This window comes from Anopheles moucheti, chromosome 2, assembly GCF_943734755.1.
Source record: "Anopheles moucheti chromosome 2, idAnoMoucSN_F20_07, whole genome shotgun sequence".
Lineage (NCBI taxonomy): Eukaryota > Metazoa > Arthropoda > Insecta > Diptera > Culicidae > Anopheles > Anopheles moucheti.
Genome location: NC_069140.1, coordinates 13095532 through 13112060, shown reverse-complemented (window position 1 = coordinate 13112060; position 16529 = coordinate 13095532). Strand labels below are relative to the sequence as shown.

Below are 16529 nucleotides of genomic sequence, written 5' to 3'. Positions count from 1 at the left end.
ATTCATTAGAACTTTAATCACGCGGACTAACAAGCATGAAATTATTGTAGATTTTTTTTGGTGTTTATTAAACAATATGAACATGTGTAGAGCTTAATAAATAAAAATTAAATTTATTTTACTCTGATTGAGATTTTGTGACTCCAAGATCACAATTAAAAATACATAAATTTATTCAAAAATATTAAAACAACGAAATAAAATTATTAACATAACATAACATAACATAAGAGTAACATACATCGAACGATAGGGAAAATCGCAAAAGAACACACTAAGCTAGAACCATGCCGTTACGGTGCAACCATTCACCGTGCGTTCGACGGTGCAACCGTACGTGTGAATAGAAAATATCAACAAACCAATAAATAACTAACAAATGTTCGCCACGCCGAAGCGGGTCGTGAGAAACAAACCGTCCGCTACATGGACACGGCCAAGAACTGCCACATTTCCTGTCCCAACCGAACCGATCGTGGCGTGTGGCGTCGTGCCAGGTGGGTAGGCCGCCGATGCACTATCTTCACAACCGAACCGGCTCGCCGATGATCTAACGCACTGAAAATTGTGCGTCCACGGGCCGGTCAGTCGGTCGGGCAAAAGGGCAAGCAGACCGGCAGCAGCCAGCCTATCGAGCGAAAGCTCTCGTTCTGCAAATGGGGTGCGTCTGGTGCGGAAAATGAAAGCAAAAACTGCATCACATGTCACCACCCGGCCGATGTCTCCATCGCTTGGTGCTTGGTTTGGGTGGCTTGGGCGGTGCCAGCGGTGGCATTACAAAATGACGGACAACGGGTGTTGTCGCCCCATCGTTTGCACACATGAAACCCATGATGCAATACGCGGCAGCAGGTTCACCAAAAGGGTGCACGTGTCTCGTGCATCGCAACGCATCGTTCACCGTTCACTCCTTCGAAAAAATAACAACATAAACTACCAATCTGTTCACATCATTCCGGAGCAAATTTGGCGGTTTGCTAGAATACTAACGAGAAGTCCCTCCGTTGAGGGACGTGCATGAATTATGGGCAACACCCGGAGGCCCGGTAGTACCGGTGGCACATACTAATTCGTAAGGGTTGGTATGGATTTGTGAGTAATTTTTTAGCTTCGATTTCAACCCCTTTGAGCCTTGGTTCCGATGTGTCTCCGAGTGTCTGTGATGTGGCATGCCGATCACGTGTATCCTAGTTTTGTGGTGAAAAGCACCGTGGCCGAATGGTTTTGTGTGGTTATGTTTTATCATTATACGATGTCGATCGTTTTCGTCCGTCTGATTGGAACTAAACGGAACTAGTACGTTTCGGTGTGCTGCGTTTATTAATATCAATCAATCAGTATTCCAAGCAACACACATCAAAGGATTTTTCTATGACATTCCTTCAGGTTAAAGATCGCTAGAAATGAGATAAAAAAAAGGCAATCGTTATACTCATAATAATACCTGATTTTGACCTGATAATACTTGATTTTGATGTGAAGTGAAAGCTTAACATTGTGAGCTTACTTTACATCCGGATGATCTCTCAAATGACGATCTCTTCTAATGTCTCATAAAGTATCATGCTTTATCTCCATCGCAAAAGATCCATTTTCTTTAATAGACGATCGCAGTGCTAATTGTGGACATCAGTATTCTAGCCACAAAACCTGAGACATCTAATGGTGCTCGTGGTTTAGATTACAGTGTCAAGTTGGCTCGAAGCTCGCCTTTTAAAAGTTTGACCCTATACAACATTAGAAACACAGGCTACTTTGTCTGATATAGACGTGCCACACGAATCTTGCGTGCTTCAAAACATCCACCTCAAACAATGACCATTTGTCCTTGTGACAAACGCGCGATCCCGCAGCAGCAGTTGACCCAACGACCGGGGTGACAATTTACCATCACACACCGGCTCGGCTCCCCCGAAGGGTTAGATGACTAACGACGAAGCTTCAGCCCACCGCACGATCCCACGGTGATCTGATGTACACGGTGTACGGTTTGGGGAACTAATCACCCTCCAGCTATCCAGACGCCGTACCCCGGCCAACAATGGGTTTTCTAACTACCGTGTTAGACCAACGGTGTCCCCAATCAGTTTGCCAGCTGCCAGCCATAGGCTACGGCAATTATCGGACTTTGGGCCCTTGGCGGCCCGTGCCGTTCGTGGCTTATCCACTCACAGCATTGAAGTTACTCACCAACCAGCCTGAACCTTATGCAAACTGGCCATCTCCAATAAGGCATTTTGGTGATAAGCAACACAGGTGCGCCACGATAAGACACCTCCGATGGCTATTCCTTCTTTTCCATGCTCAAATGGGTGGGAAATGTTAGCATTCTTTTTTCTACGAGGGCTTTCCTAAGAACCCAGAACTCGGACAATTCACCCCGAAGGTGTGAAACCAACTGGTTGTGCGTTGGGCTTACACCATTAAATGCATTTGTACCCGTGGCGGCACGATTGTTTCAAACGCTTTGGCCACTGCCGACCACAACGGCGGCAACAAAATAATATCACTGAAGGGCAAACGATTGTTGCCGCTGCACAGCAAGCAAGACAACTCAATTCTGCCGTCGGCAACCTGTCGCCCACGGTCCGGAGGTTGGTGATCGAGATAAACGCCTAATAGCCGGGCCGGGTACCGTTCCGAACCATTTCAGAAAGATTTCAGCGAAAACTTCGGGAGTTCTAGAGTTCTTTTAAAAACAAAATCGACACACAATTTCCATCTGGTTCAAGGTGTAACGTCCTGGAGGGAAAACTCCATGGCCAGTCGATCGGATAATAAAGGAAATCGATTCGCTACGGAAGACATTTGCCTGCGGTGGCTTAACCAATTTGCACAGTTACGTTTTAAAGGCAATTTATCAGGCGTGTCAAAATCGTTAACTTAATTACCCTAGATTGCGATTGATATTTAAAAGCGGTGATCTCTATTGGCAATCGGTTGCCGTTGCCAAGGGAGTGGACGCGTGATTAATCATCTTCGGGCGCAGCAAAAGGGCTGCCTGGAAAGTGTCCATCCAATGTCCGAGCGCTTATTAGCTAAAGTCAGAGCAGGGAGAGTCGTCCTATGACGAGAAGCTGAGGTTAATTTTCTAACACCTTGTGCCATTTTATGGACTTTTGCGAAGATCATTACGTGTAGATCGGTTGGCGTTGATCGGTGAATCGAGAGTGTTAGTTTAGGTCACGAATGGAGCATATTTTTGAACAGCAAAGGAATTGAACGTTCTAAAGCGAATTGACGGGAAACCTTTGAAGAAGGTGGACAGTTTACAATACTTCAACGTCCACGATGACGGGAAGCCCGGTTTCAATGTTTCATCGATAGCCTTCCATTTTTCACGTCTATCACAACAAATCAAACGGAAATTGCGGTTAAGAGCCTTGTCTATGGATAAATCGTAGCGGATATGGTCACTGCGGCCCTGAATTATACCGTGCAGACACCGCAACGGAGAGCCCCCGCTTCGACGTGATTAATCAAACAAACGATTCTGCGGTAATAATAATATGGGGTGATAATTTTTAATCAACCCACAAGTGCTGATAGAAGCGTGATTCACACTATCGTCTCGATTAGAACACTGTAAGCACCTACTTACGGTACCGCCATGCACCTTGAGCGCCATTTAGCAAAGGTGAAGGTGATGCGAAATGATCTATCCACTGATCTACATTGCATACTGCAAGGAAATCGTCTTAGTTTCCACCGTGTCTCGAACACCAGCGAACCGTAAAGTGTAGCATGATCGCTTCGTATCTCTCGGATCTCCAAAGACAGCACCGAGATGTGCCGGGCAGTTTCTACACCCATACTATACCCCGGCTCGTATCAATTGGCGTGAAAATTTTGTCCAACCAAATGTGTTGGATGTCCATCCGGCAGAACATGGCCCGACGGTAAGGGTAATGGATACCTTCCATACATCTCTCTTTCAATACATCATACGGATCCAAGCGACGGCTGGACGGACAGTGTAACCCAAAAGGCAAATCTTCCCTCCAGATCAGCACCGGATAATTGAAGACCCGGCGGCGTTCCGGCTGTGTTCTAATGGCAGCCTGATGGTTTGTGTTCATAATAGGCACCTAACGCGCCAGCGGTTTGGCGCTTGCTATGATCACGATCACTTCAGCGCAAAATCGTTTTTTTTTGGTCTACTATATTTATTCAATCCTTCACCGGGTTCTACCGGGTACCGGGGATGAATCGACCGATCTGCAAAACGGGGGATCTCGAAGAGGAAGACAACCGGGGAGGGGGACAACAGTTCGCTAGGGTTTCGCAGGGCGTTAACGTGGTGCACGATTGTGCCCAAAATGTTTACCCATTCGCTCGGAATCACATTTTAATCACGACAATTATTTATAGCGCAATCGCATCGCATTGAAAATGTAATTGCCGTGCGGTGTAACGACCGATCGATTGCTTGTACCCGTTCAGCAGCGAGTAGCCAGCCATCCCGCCAGCTGCCGGGAAGGTTCAAAAGATGTTGCCTACTATAAATTAGAATTGGCGCTTGTTTCGTACACTGGTTAGTACAGCCGAGAGACTGCAGACTATGGGTAAGCACCAGGTGTAGGAAATTGAATTTCGAGTTGCACTTTTGATGGATTGATTCATCGTTGTGTGACGAGTTGAAATGTATGGGGCTAGGGAAACTAATTGAGGGAAGATCTGGAATATGGAGGATAGGAAATATGGACTAGCTTTTCTGTTCTTAAAAACTTCAACTCCCTGCTGAGAGTAACAGCAATCGATCACCCTTGTGCTTTCGATCACATCCGCTAGGCTTAAGAGGATAATTAAATGCTCGCATCTGGAGGGCAATTTTTTGTTTTAAATGCTAACTGTCATTTAGACTCGCGAGCACATGTCCGCTTGCAAATAAATGTGACAACTGGCGAGGACAACCCGTACCATTAATTAACTCATCTAGCCTTTCGTTTGCGTCTCCTTTTCCTAGACTGTGCCTCAAGCATCTTCCTCCGTTTATCATAAATGAATCCGGTTCAAACGTTAATTGTTAGCTTCATGTTTGCGAGAAAAGAAGCGATATTTTGCCAGAGTTTTTCTAATAGTTAGTAGATGACACTTGCAGTTCGGATAGTATTATTCAACAATCATTTTCATACGATTAAGCCAAGCACAGCAATGCAATGCCACCGAGTGCAACGGATGATTCATACATCTGGGGAGTATTTGCAATTGCGAGCGCCAGAAAATGGGACCAACCGCTTTTGATAAGACAATCCGCAATGGAGCAGAAGAGAGTGGCCCGCCACTCGTGCTTACTGCAGTGTGACCACATGGATCAGTTTGATCAGCCGTTCGATAGGGTGTGCTGCATAAAAGGGTCCACCACACAACTTTGGACAGTCTTAACCAGTTCCAGACAGATAGCGATTAATATAAAAACCAACCCACATGGCGTAATGGAGAAAGAAAGGGAATTCAAGTCTTTTGATTTGTAGTGTTGTCTAGTTGTGGTGTATTTTGAAATAAATAAAAAAATCTGTCTATTGATCAGTTTTGGTTGATTTATGATGATGGTTGGTAAAAATTGATCATGTAGTCGTAAATTTCCTGAAGCATAGAATGAAGTGGTCAGTAATGCGAGCTAAACGGCGATGTATCACCTTACCAGCAAACATGCCATTTAACGTTTAAGAATCCATTCCAAACCGATCCAATTGCACAAATGACATAATCACCGCAACTCCTTTTCCTTTCGCTCTGTTCTTTCGGGCGCACCACACATCCACAAGAACAGAATTACCGCCAGATTAGTGACACATCGTATTAGATGGATTCCGCACCGGATACCACATGCGCCTTTGTGGGCAATAGGTACGCCGAAAGTATGAGCACCGGAATGCAACCGCCAAGATCGACGTTGCATCGTTGCATCGCGATGCCGTACGCTGATGTCATAGTACGGGCCGGTCATCGTCGGTGCGGTGGTTCGTATTTGCACAATCGATGAAATCGAGAGTGGAAGATAATAATGGAGTGCTTCAATTGCAAGCTATTAATCCGCAAATCGATACGTCCGATATCGGGGAGGGTGATGTGCGCTGTTGTGTTAGCAAATAATAAATATATCCTCCCAGCTGCAGGGTATCATTTCGTTTGGTCAATGGTGACCTTCGACCGCGCGATAGGTGTTCCGGAACATCTCCCATGCGCACGTCGAACATTGCGGCAGATATCCGCCGGAGAGGCGGGAATGTTTTGAAGCTGATGATGGTTTAATCGATGGCTTGATTTTCAACTCACCCAACATCGATCCATCATGCGCCAACGTTTTACCGTTGTCATTAGCTCACGGATTAATAACTGTACTTTTTATCTCAAGCGCACGGATCGGCTGATGAGAGATCGATGCTCACTTTCGATGTGATCATCGAACGCAAGCTAATCGATGCATACGTCAATTCACTAAAGTACGTGTGCGTGTCTGCATTTGATTTATTGTCCTAGTTACTCCCGGCACAGTGTCCGTGCCCGAATGCCGATCCATAAGAAATTAGTACGATCGAAAGGTTTCTCCTGTCACGGTGTAACCTGATGTCGGTGAATTAGGTCATCTGGGCAGTGCAAAATGTGCACTGATATTTATTCATGCCGTATGCACAATATGTCGTATCATCGGAACTCCACAGTTGATGGCGAGTTGTTCAGGACATTGTCAGCGATCAAAAAAACACGTATTTCGGTGTACAAAATGCACATTTGCGCGGAGCATTGGGAGTGCATATTAAATTAGCAAACTCGATGATGGTTAAGTAATAATAACGATCAACGAAAGAAGACAAGACAAATGCAATTGTTATATCATAGTTTAGCATTGATCGTTCATTGATTTAGTTCATTGACGTTATTTATCGTTTGCGGAACTTGAGATTGAGTCTTAGGGAAACTGGTTAGATGTGGAACAGTGGCGTGCTGAGAAGTAAATATCTTGTGTTTGTTCAAGAGGAACGTCCAGGCCGTATTGTTAAGCACGTATCTTAAGCTGTACCAAAAAGAGCGCTAGAGAATTGATGATCCGAACAAGAATCCAGAAATGAAATAGTGGGTTGATGACATTGATAGACATGATCACTTTTCAAATCAAATTCCTATATTCCAGCTTAAGAATAAGCAAAAGCACTGGATCAAAGCACACACTGCACACCTATGTTGGAGTACGAAGAGGGACTCATTATCATCATCATTTTTTCAAATGACGTAGGATCTCCGGTAGGTTTTAGCGTTTTTGTTATTTGCTATGAAATGCATAGCCAAGCTGTCCGACGCAATAACAGGAGACACAAACGTGTTTCTGTGGTGATTTCTCAGCATGATAATAATGCTGTCTTTATTAATACCGTACGCCGATCCTCAATTATGGAATAATTTATCGTTATCTTTTCCCTTCTTTTTGGACACTAGTCACACACCCAAATGATCGTCTTCCCTCCTACACACCGCTCCAACAGCGTCCGTCCGTTAGTGTTCCTGCACACACACACACGAACTGCCCCGATCGATCTGCTGCACTTTTAGTTCAGGAACGATGTGAGTGACGTTAGCTTTTCATTCAATTGCAGTTGAGTTTTAATTAGCTGAGACAACGTGACCACCATTAACAGATCCTTGACGTTTGAGTTGAACATTTGCGCAAATTGATCGCCGGTCATGTTCGGTACGGAGTGAATCAGATCGAGCAACGCACGGCCGACCGTGTTCTCCGGTTGCTGCTTTCCGTTCAGCACATCCTCCACGTAGGCCAGCACATCGGCAAGCAGGGCCAACAGTTTATCCGACGCATCGGTTACCTGTGCTAAATCGAGCATGGGTGATACCGTCGATGGACGGTTCGGGTTCGGCTGCATGCCGATCGTCTTCATGCACAGCTGCAGACCGACAATTTCCGGCTCGTAGCTGGTCACCTCCACGTTGATAGGCGTGAACATGCATCCGCTCTTGCCACCGGGAATGCCCAGCGGTACGCACACGTACGCCTTGATGCCCATTCTGGCACCGGTCAGAGATGTATCCAGCGTTAGATGCACCGGATTCAAACACTCCCGGGCATAATACTCATGGATGACGGAGCTGTGGTTTGTAACCTCCTGGCCCGATGCCCACCAGCCTGTAAACGAATACGTCACATTACATAGGGACAACCAAGCGAACAACCCGGCAATCAATGCTTACCAACGATGTTTTCCGACGCATTGACACGCTGGTTCAACTCGTACAGATCTGTCGCATAGCCCAATTCGGCCTCCACCTGGTCCGTGTGTTCCTTGTGCGGTAAACAGAAGCAATTCGTTACCTCGACGATACCCTTGTCCACGGAGCCTGTGAATTACGAGTGCAAGAAAGAGTGTGGTTATGTTTTGACAGTGCGTGACGACGACTGTGATGCCGTGCCGTTGCTTACCGAGCAATGTGCCGATCACACGTTCCGAATCGGCATTACGACGTTCGTAGGCATCCACAATCTGGAACAGCACTACCGGATGTACGCGTACGGTTAAATTTAATGGCAAATTAATCGTCGACATGTTTGGATTCGGCAGGAGCAAAAACACACGGTGGCACTCGTAGAAGTGAACTCGCACAAATCTAAACGCGCACACCCGAAGTTAGCCGAAGTTTGATTATGATTCGAAGATGGATTTGAACTTCGAAAATTCGTGCTTCGTATGGATACAATTTGGTGAAAACTAAGCGTTATAGTACATTAAAAGAGCTTCATTATATTTTCTTGGTTGTCTATCGAATCGATAAATTAGCTTTTCAATATAACTTACTATCAACATGAACTCAAATAAAATGTCCGAAAGCTCCCACCGACACGAAATGTCATTACTGTCAACGATGGTAGAAACAACAACAAAACATATGTTTGACGGATATCCGTCATGATTCCGTAAAAGTTAGACAAAAGAAGCACGAAAACAGGTGGAAGGGTGGTAATCAGTAGAAAAAACGATGAGAATTACTGCAAGTCGCAAAAGCGATGTTGTTTGATTTCGATAAGTGCTCGCAGGAAGAAGCGGAGCACAAGGACAGCTGGTAGACATTGTAAATAATCTCCTCCGAAACGTGGTTCGAAGTTTTCAACAGTTTTTGTCGTTCTGTTAATTCTATTGGTACGTAAACAAAGCAAATTACGGTGTGAAAGTGTGACTCTTGGTGTTCTTAATATAAATCTTTGCTCGCGTGCAGGCAAAGGCAAGTACCGATTAGCAGGGCAAAAAATCCAGAAACCGTGCCATTGTGGTTTCTTTGTTCGCGCGTTATGGGCTGCTGATCGAAAAAAGCCTCGCACAGACGGTGTGGAAACCGAGTTAACGACGCCATACGCACAACGAGTTTGTTCCACAATTGCGATTCGCCATTTCCTCACGCAGGTGAATTTCTTCCGAAGGTCGTTCAACTGAATACGCATTAAATAACACACATATGTAAAATGTTTCGCATCGAAAATAGCTTTCCATGGGGTGGTCTTGCACGACTGGCGGAAGTTGCCGTGTGTCTGTTTCGATGGGAGGTTAAATTGTGGTACGAGCAAACCAGTCTGCGAATGAAAATCAGCTGGTAGACAGGTGGTGCGACCACAACACCATCATCATAACAACATCGCGAACCGTGCAAGCGAGTGAACGGGTTGTCTTTGTGTTTACCATCAACAAAAAAAGGTCACACCTGTGGTTGTTGAATGTGCAAAACGAAACGTACAAAGTGTGTATTTTTTGTCGTATTGTGTAGTAGTTTTTATAAAACTTAAAATGTTGAACAACTGACCTATTACTCAGCGCCTACTTTGTGATTAATAAGACACACAGTAGTGACACACGAATGGGCGATGTCTGGCGATCTATAATCAATGAAATACGCTACTATCTCCCACACTCGAGCTCATGATACAAGCACGTGCAAGTTTCGTCTTTAACAAAAATACTTGTTGCCTCAATCTAAAACGATGCTTTGCCGTCTTTCAAGCGTGAAGAAATGTAAACAAAAATCTTGCTACATTTGCAAACACTAATCGATCCGTTTTTCTATTCCACGCCTTCCCGTTGCAGATGGTGCCGTCACAGTAAAAGGGGCAACCTTTTTTTTCATGTAAACTCAACCCGTGTGTGTGGATCATAATCACGCCTCACACACCGTGAATGTCTGAGGAATGCAATCTGACACCGCCGACTACTAGAGCAATCCGCAGGAAAAATAATCTGCCAGCAGTAGTAGGACCACGAAGTTGCAACACGCAATAGAAGCAAACATGACGACAAATCGTACGTTCGACCCAAAAACGTACGACACGCTCACAAACCAGGACACCAATCCGTTCGCGGACAAACGCTCGCCAACGATCGAGGAAGAGGACACACCGCAGGTCATACATGTCGTGCCGGAGACAAGTAAAGGTAAGGCGGATCGAATCGATGTACGATGGCTTCGATTCATTGCGTTTGTTTTTCTCCGTTTCGATTTCCAGCCCGATGGAACCACATAGAGGATTTGGATTCGTTCTTCACCCGTGTTTACATCTACCACCAGAAGCACGGGTTTTATGTGATGATGCTGCAGAAACTGTTCGAGCTGTTCCAGTTTGTGTTTGTCGTGGTGCTGATCACGTACATGTTTAACTGCATTGACTATGGGATTCTTTTCCGGTATGGCTAAACACTCCAATCTGCCATCGTTCGTTCCCCCCTACAATTGTTTTCCCTTTTTCACATATCCTTTCAGTGATAAGATCATCGAACTTGACTCGAAAGTTTCGCTGGGGGATGCGATGATAGGCGTATCGGAATGTGCGGCCAAGCTTGGTGCATTTCAATGGTTGGCACTAGTGCTCGCTGGTTTGTTTTGGACGTTTCGGTTGTTTAAATTCTTCTATCAATTTTTCCAATTTTGGGACATTAAAATGTTCTATAACACGGCACTTAAGATCGAGGATGTAAGTATAACGAAGCGTAAATTGTTTCCCTTCCTGTAGATGAATAATTGCTCCTTCTTTCTCTGAACGTTTTACTGGCAGGCTGACCTGGACAATCTTACTTGGCACGAGGTACAAAAGTGCATACGAGAAGTGCAATCTGAGATACAGATGAGTATCAACAAAGAGCAACTGACTGAGCTAGATATTTATCATAGAATATTAAGGTCCCGCAAGTCCCTGCCCGCAAATGACAAACATTTACTTACGTTGTTTTATGAATTGCAGGTTCAAAAACTATATGGTAGCCATGATGAACAAATCATTGCTGCCCGCCACGTCGAAGCTGCCATTACTAGGAAATGTAGTACTAATGAGTCAAGCACTCCGTTACAATATAGGATTAATTCTTTTCTGTAAGTTCAAACTGGGATGCACAGTAGTTCTGGTATATTTTGTCTAACTAATTCTCACTCACTTCCACGTTCTTAGGGGGACCATGGTCACCGTTCGAGAACAGCTGGCATCTGCGGGAAGAATACAAACGACCCAGTATGCGCAATGAACTGGCGGCCAAACTATCGAAACAAATACTGTGGGTCGCAATTGCGAATTTTATACTCTCACCATTCATATTCATCTGCCAGTTGATGTACTTTTTCTTCAACTATGCGGACGTGAGTATAGGCCGTAAAGATGATTAACCGTTATTTGTAACCAAAAGCAATATCTTAATCCACGGTCTGTTTCGGTTGCAGCTTATAAAAAAGGAACCCGGTACGCTGGGCGTACGATGTTGGTCGCAGTACGGGAAATTGTACCTACGACACTTCAACGAACTCGACCACGAGCTGGACGCGCGTCTTACCCGTGCTTATCGGCCGGCGGTAAAATATATGAATTCATTTTCATCACCCTTGCTAACTGTTATTGCAAGGTTGGTGTTCAACAAGTTATAACGAAAGAGCAACGCGGGATAATGAAAATATTTATTCCCTCACAGAAACATCGCTTTTGATGCTGGTGGTGTCGCATCGCTTATATTACTGCTGGCCATCTACGATGAGGACGTGTTTCAGGTGCAACACGTCCTTACTCTCTTCACAATTTTGGGAATGATCAGTGTTATTGCGAGGTATGCATATTGTCATTCGATCAAATAAGTCTTTTTCTAAGCATTTATCGCGATGTGGCTTTTCAGATCACTGATACCGGATGAGAATATGGTGTGGTGTCCTGAGCAGCTGCTAAGGAATGTGTTGGCTCATGTGCACTATCTTCCATCGTCCTGGCGTGGCTTTGCGCACAGTTCAAATGTTCGCGATCAGTTTGAATTGTTTTTCCAGCTTAAAATTGTAAGAAGGATTTTATTGCTTTAGTTTGTTTTTCGCTTGTTTTCTAATGAATTTTCCCTTCCCCTAGATGTATATTCTGAACGAACTCTTCAGCCCGCTTGTGGCACCGTTCGTGCTGCTTTACGATTTGAGACCAAAATCTCAACAGCTAGTTGATTTCTTCCGCAACTTCACGGTCGATGTGGTGGGCGTTGGTGACGTGTGTTCCTTCGCACAGATGGATGTCCGCAAGCATGGCAACCCGGACTGGCAGATCCCGATCGTGGCGGATGACAAGGATAGTGAGAATGAAACTCCTCTGATATCTCCGGATGATGTTGCAGGCGGTGGTACTAGGATTGGCGTGCCACCGTCCGCAGAGGTTCATGCCACTGGCGTTCCACCATCCGGAGGGCACGGTGCCACCCCGTACAATCAGGGCGAACACGGTAAAACTGAACTTTCGCTGGTACATTTCACGCTTACCAATCCCACCTGGCAAATGCCACCGGAAGCGAAACAGTTCGTGCAGGGGATTAAGCGCCACGCACTGCAGGATCTCAACCGACAGCGGGGAATGTTGCTCGGTTTGCACAACCCAACAGCAATGGGTCAAAGTTTGCTATCGATGGAAAGCATGGGTGCGGAGTATTCGTCCATCATACAGCCCATATTGCAAACACACAATCTATCAAACTCGCAGCATCTGGGACTATCGATGCATCTCGGTGGGTTCGGTTCACCCGTTCCACCGATGACGCCTGCCTTTGGACCGGGTATGATGCCATCGACCGTGCATCATCAGCAGCCAACGCAACACGGTGCCGGTGTGCAATCGTCCCACCAGTACCATTTCGGACCGCAATCATACGATTTCGAGCGAATGCTGCAGCAGAATCTTACCGACGCCAGTACGGTGGCTCCTATGCCTAGTCGCAGCACTTTCCTAGCGGACATTCATGAGAACGATGACGAAACGGGGGCACCTTCGTTGGCACCAGAGGTTCCGCAAGCAAGCACCAGCAGCCGTGTTCAGGCAGGTAGTGTTGCTCCTGCCACGATGGGATTGGATCCAGAGTTGGAGGGTAGTCGGTTTGTGGCGCCGTGTACCGATGGCATGGTATTCAGCACTCGTGGAGGAATGTCCCGCCGTGAGGGACCTGCGGAAGGTTCTCGCAATGGGTTACTTTCGAGGTGAGTATTTCTTCCAATGGTAGCCCTTTGTACACAGTAGATTGCACTCATCAATTGATATACCTCCATCTCTTTTCACTGCAGTCTTTATGGCGATATGCCTACCAATGCTCCGGCACCGTACGAATTTACGACTGCCGACATGTGTCTTAGTACGCTGTACCTGCATGAGTTACATCACAATCGTGTAAGTAAATTGGAGACGGTTCAAGGAATTAGGATGCGGAGTTCTCACCACTCGCTCTTGTTGTTACAGTTGCGACGTCACGGTGGTAGCCTGAGGCTTGATATGGGTTCACCACCCCCATCGTCATCACATCGTCCATCAGCCGTTGGTCGCTTTATGGGACAGGGAGGATTCCGACCGTTCGGTTCGGTAGTTCAACCATCGCTAGTCAGTCACCCGTTACGTACGCTTGCGCCGAGCATTATCGGTGGCGAAACTGCTGGACCGTCCGGTTCGATGGCGGGCGGTAGCAGTGGATCGATAGTGGCCGCCGAACGAACCCCTTTGCTCGGTAGCAAAAAGTCATAGCACCAGGCCGAGTGGGTCTAACTGGTAGAGGCAGACACTTAGGTTCGGAGAATGCGGATAGCTTTACCGTTGAGCGAAGGGAATGAATGAATGTGATTTGTTTATACCGTCGTCATCGTCTCAATGTTAGACCAAATCCGCACAGGGGACGGCAAAGCTGATCGTGATATGTAGAAAACTGAGCTAAATTTTAAGTACCACTAGCGACAGTGCGAAAGAATAATGATAGAAACAACGAAAGTGAAAAAACAATATTTTAAGCGAATAGTGTTAATGGCAACCGTGTGTGAGCGCTTTTGTAAATAAAGTTTAAACAAAAACCTCAACTAGATATCGTGCGCAAACGAAAACATAAAACACGATTAGATGAGCCAATTAAAAAAATATATTCTGAGATCAGGTGAAAATTGACTACACTTGAGAAAACGCGGCTTGTATAATGCTTACCAAGACCAGGTTCAAAATGTCAGATAAAAACGAATGTAAAGCAATTGAATAAAATCGTTTCCATTTTTGTTTCCACCGATGTACAGTTATGGCAATTAGACGACAGCTAAGCATATCTCCCGGGAGATAACGTGCATTCATTCGCAGCTTTCGTGTGAGAGGTGATTAGAAGAGAAGTGGGCTAATACCCTGCAAGTTATTTAAATTCTACGGAAAACTGATGCTGAGATAAGTTGTTAAACTTGTGAAATAAATGGGGACTTCCTCGTCTGAAAAACACAATCGAACTTACGGTTCATTCAATTATTTCGTAACGCTAATACGGGGCTCTACTCAGATGGTGATTTTGGATTCCTGTGTATTGTAGTGAATCCAGTTTGCATTCATTGTCACATGGCAAGTATCGTCGACTTTTAAAACTTACATTGAGCTCATTACCTCGTTACCTCGAGCATTATTACCTCGTTCGTCCAGCGGCGGATCAAACGGTAGGCGGAGTAGGTGGTCACCTAGTGCCTCGCCGTGTTGGGGCGCAAAAAATGTGTGCCGATTGTGCGATTTTTGGAAATTTAACAGCACAGTTAATTTATAGCACAAGATCTAATTAAAAAGGTAAAAATTGATCGAAAATATCCTTGGTATATCTAAAATATCCTTGAATTTTATATATCCTTGGTTATATAAAACATATCTTTCTATTTGACTAGCTATATCGGCCCGGTTACACGGCTACGCAAGAGAAGTATGCAGTGTACTCAAACTCCTTTTTCTTTATCGGCATCGGCTCTTTCTTTTAAATCATAAAATCATATCGTAATCATTCGAACTCTCTCTTCTGTTTGATATTACAACCTCATGGTTCTTGGAATACCATTTCTGTCTTTCTTGATTATTACTTATTCGAAGTTGGATTGTAGATCCAGCTTATGGACCTAATATCGTCGGAAAACTGGTGAGAAATACATTAAAATCCATGAGAATCCGTGTAGAATATTGTTCAAACTATATTGCTGTAATCCCGAAAACATTTGCAACGTTGTTAGACTTAAATTGTTCTAAAATCCAATCGATTTAATGAGATCCTTACCGCGAAATCGTTTATCTAAACTAAAACAAGAACATGAAAAAGGAAACTTGAAGAAATCAAGTATGCATTGATATAAAAACGATGTATTCAGTGAAGAACCTATCATAGTAATTCGTGGTAAAACATTGTTGGCGATATCGTGCGTGCTGAAAGTGGTCTCTTTTTTGCATTGAAAATACAGTTTATTTAATAAAAATTAGTCCAGAAATTCCTGGATTTCTTGACGCACCGACCTAAACCGACCTAAAATTGAAGCATCAAACTTGATAAAATCAATTCAAACGCGGAAATCAAGCGAACAATACAAATTCACATTAATAGGTGAAGGGGCTACGAGAGTCGACAAAATACAATTGCCGCGCAGACAATTGTTTTCAGATTTCCGATACCAAGAGAGCATGTCTTTCAAGAGGTAACACCTGCAGCGTGGAATAAATTTGTCCATCCCATACCAGCAAACCCGTGAGAGCGATCGCTAGTGCAAGTGAGATAGATGACACGCATTCGTTCCATATGGTTCTCCATGTACTGATCAGCACGCACACGATAATAGCGTAGATTAGAAGTACCGTTATGGCAGAACTGTTACAGGATGGATATTACAATCCGCTATCAGCTAACTATTCTATTATCTCAACGTTTTTAATAATGCTAGTAAAGGAATACAAGATTTATTGGCTAATGACACCACTAAAGAGCGGATGATTTTTTATCTTCAACAATGTAGTCCCCACATGATCGTGATCTTTCTTACTTATATGTAATGTTTAGTTATAAAAAACCTTCTGCGCTTTTTCTTCTCGAACGCGGCTAAGAGGGTTCCGTCAGTTTTGGACCAAGTCCATGTCTCACAGGCGTATGTACGTACTAGAGTTATATAAGTTATATATACTCCTGGCTTCGTTCAACTGAAATTTATTCACTATATCTACTTTACCCATAAATGTATTTATAATTTCGTTATTTTTTTAGATCCTTTAAATCTGT

General features: G+C 44.6%; 2 protein-coding genes across 2 annotated transcripts; one reads left to right on the top strand and one right to left on the bottom strand.

The window, feature by feature from the left end:
- Positions 1-7309: 7309 nt before the first annotated feature.
- LOC128310838 (eukaryotic translation initiation factor 3 subunit F) lies at positions 7310-8604 on the bottom strand. The gene is made up of 3 exons (XM_053047571.1): positions 8435-8604; positions 8206-8352; positions 7310-8140 (listed from the first exon to the last, which is right to left on the bottom strand). Exons 1-3 carry the CDS (start codon positions 8556-8558, stop codon positions 7548-7550), a joined length of 864 nt encoding a protein of 287 aa, XP_052903531.1. The 5' UTR covers positions 8559-8604; the 3' UTR covers positions 7310-7547.
- A 342-nt stretch (positions 8605-8946) lies between these two features.
- LOC128299675 (autophagy-related protein 9A) lies at positions 8947-14730 on the top strand. The gene is made up of 13 exons (XM_053035698.1): positions 8947-9149; positions 10086-10430; positions 10502-10679; positions 10756-10966; positions 11048-11172; positions 11234-11361; positions 11438-11622; positions 11704-11882; positions 11949-12080; positions 12147-12300; positions 12368-13473; positions 13558-13660; positions 13730-14730. The coding sequence occupies exons 2-13, from the start codon at positions 10286-10288 to the stop codon at positions 14006-14008; spliced, it is 2925 nt and encodes a 974-aa protein (XP_052891658.1). The 5' UTR covers positions 8947-9149; positions 10086-10285; the 3' UTR covers positions 14009-14730.
- Positions 14731-16529: the final 1799 nt, after the last annotated feature.

What these genes read in the sequence shown, in the direction of transcription:
- LOC128310838 (XM_053047571.1), bottom strand. Translation starts at nt 8,558, where the DNA reads ATGTCGACGATTAATTTGCCATTAAATTTAACCGTACGCGTACATCCG. An exon ending in TGTGATCGGCACATTGCTCG is followed by an intron (nt 8,353 to 8,434) that starts GTAAGCAACGGC and finishes CGTAATTCACAG; the next exon opens with GCTCCGTGGACAAGGGTATC. An exon ending in TGCGTCGGAAAACATCGTTG is followed by an intron (nt 8,141 to 8,205) that starts GTAAGCATTGAT and finishes ATTCGTTTACAG; the next exon opens with GCTGGTGGGCATCGGGCCAG.
- LOC128299675 (XM_053035698.1), top strand. Translation starts at nt 10,286, where the DNA reads ATGACGACAAATCGTACGTTCGACCCAAAAACGTACGACACGCTCACA. An exon ending in CGTGCCGGAGACAAGTAAAG is followed by an intron (nt 10,431 to 10,501) that starts GTAAGGCGGATC and finishes TTCGATTTCCAG; the next exon opens with CCCGATGGAACCACATAGAG. An exon ending in TATAGGATTAATTCTTTTCT is followed by an intron (nt 11,362 to 11,437) that starts GTAAGTTCAAAC and finishes CCACGTTCTTAG; the next exon opens with GGGGACCATGGTCACCGTTC.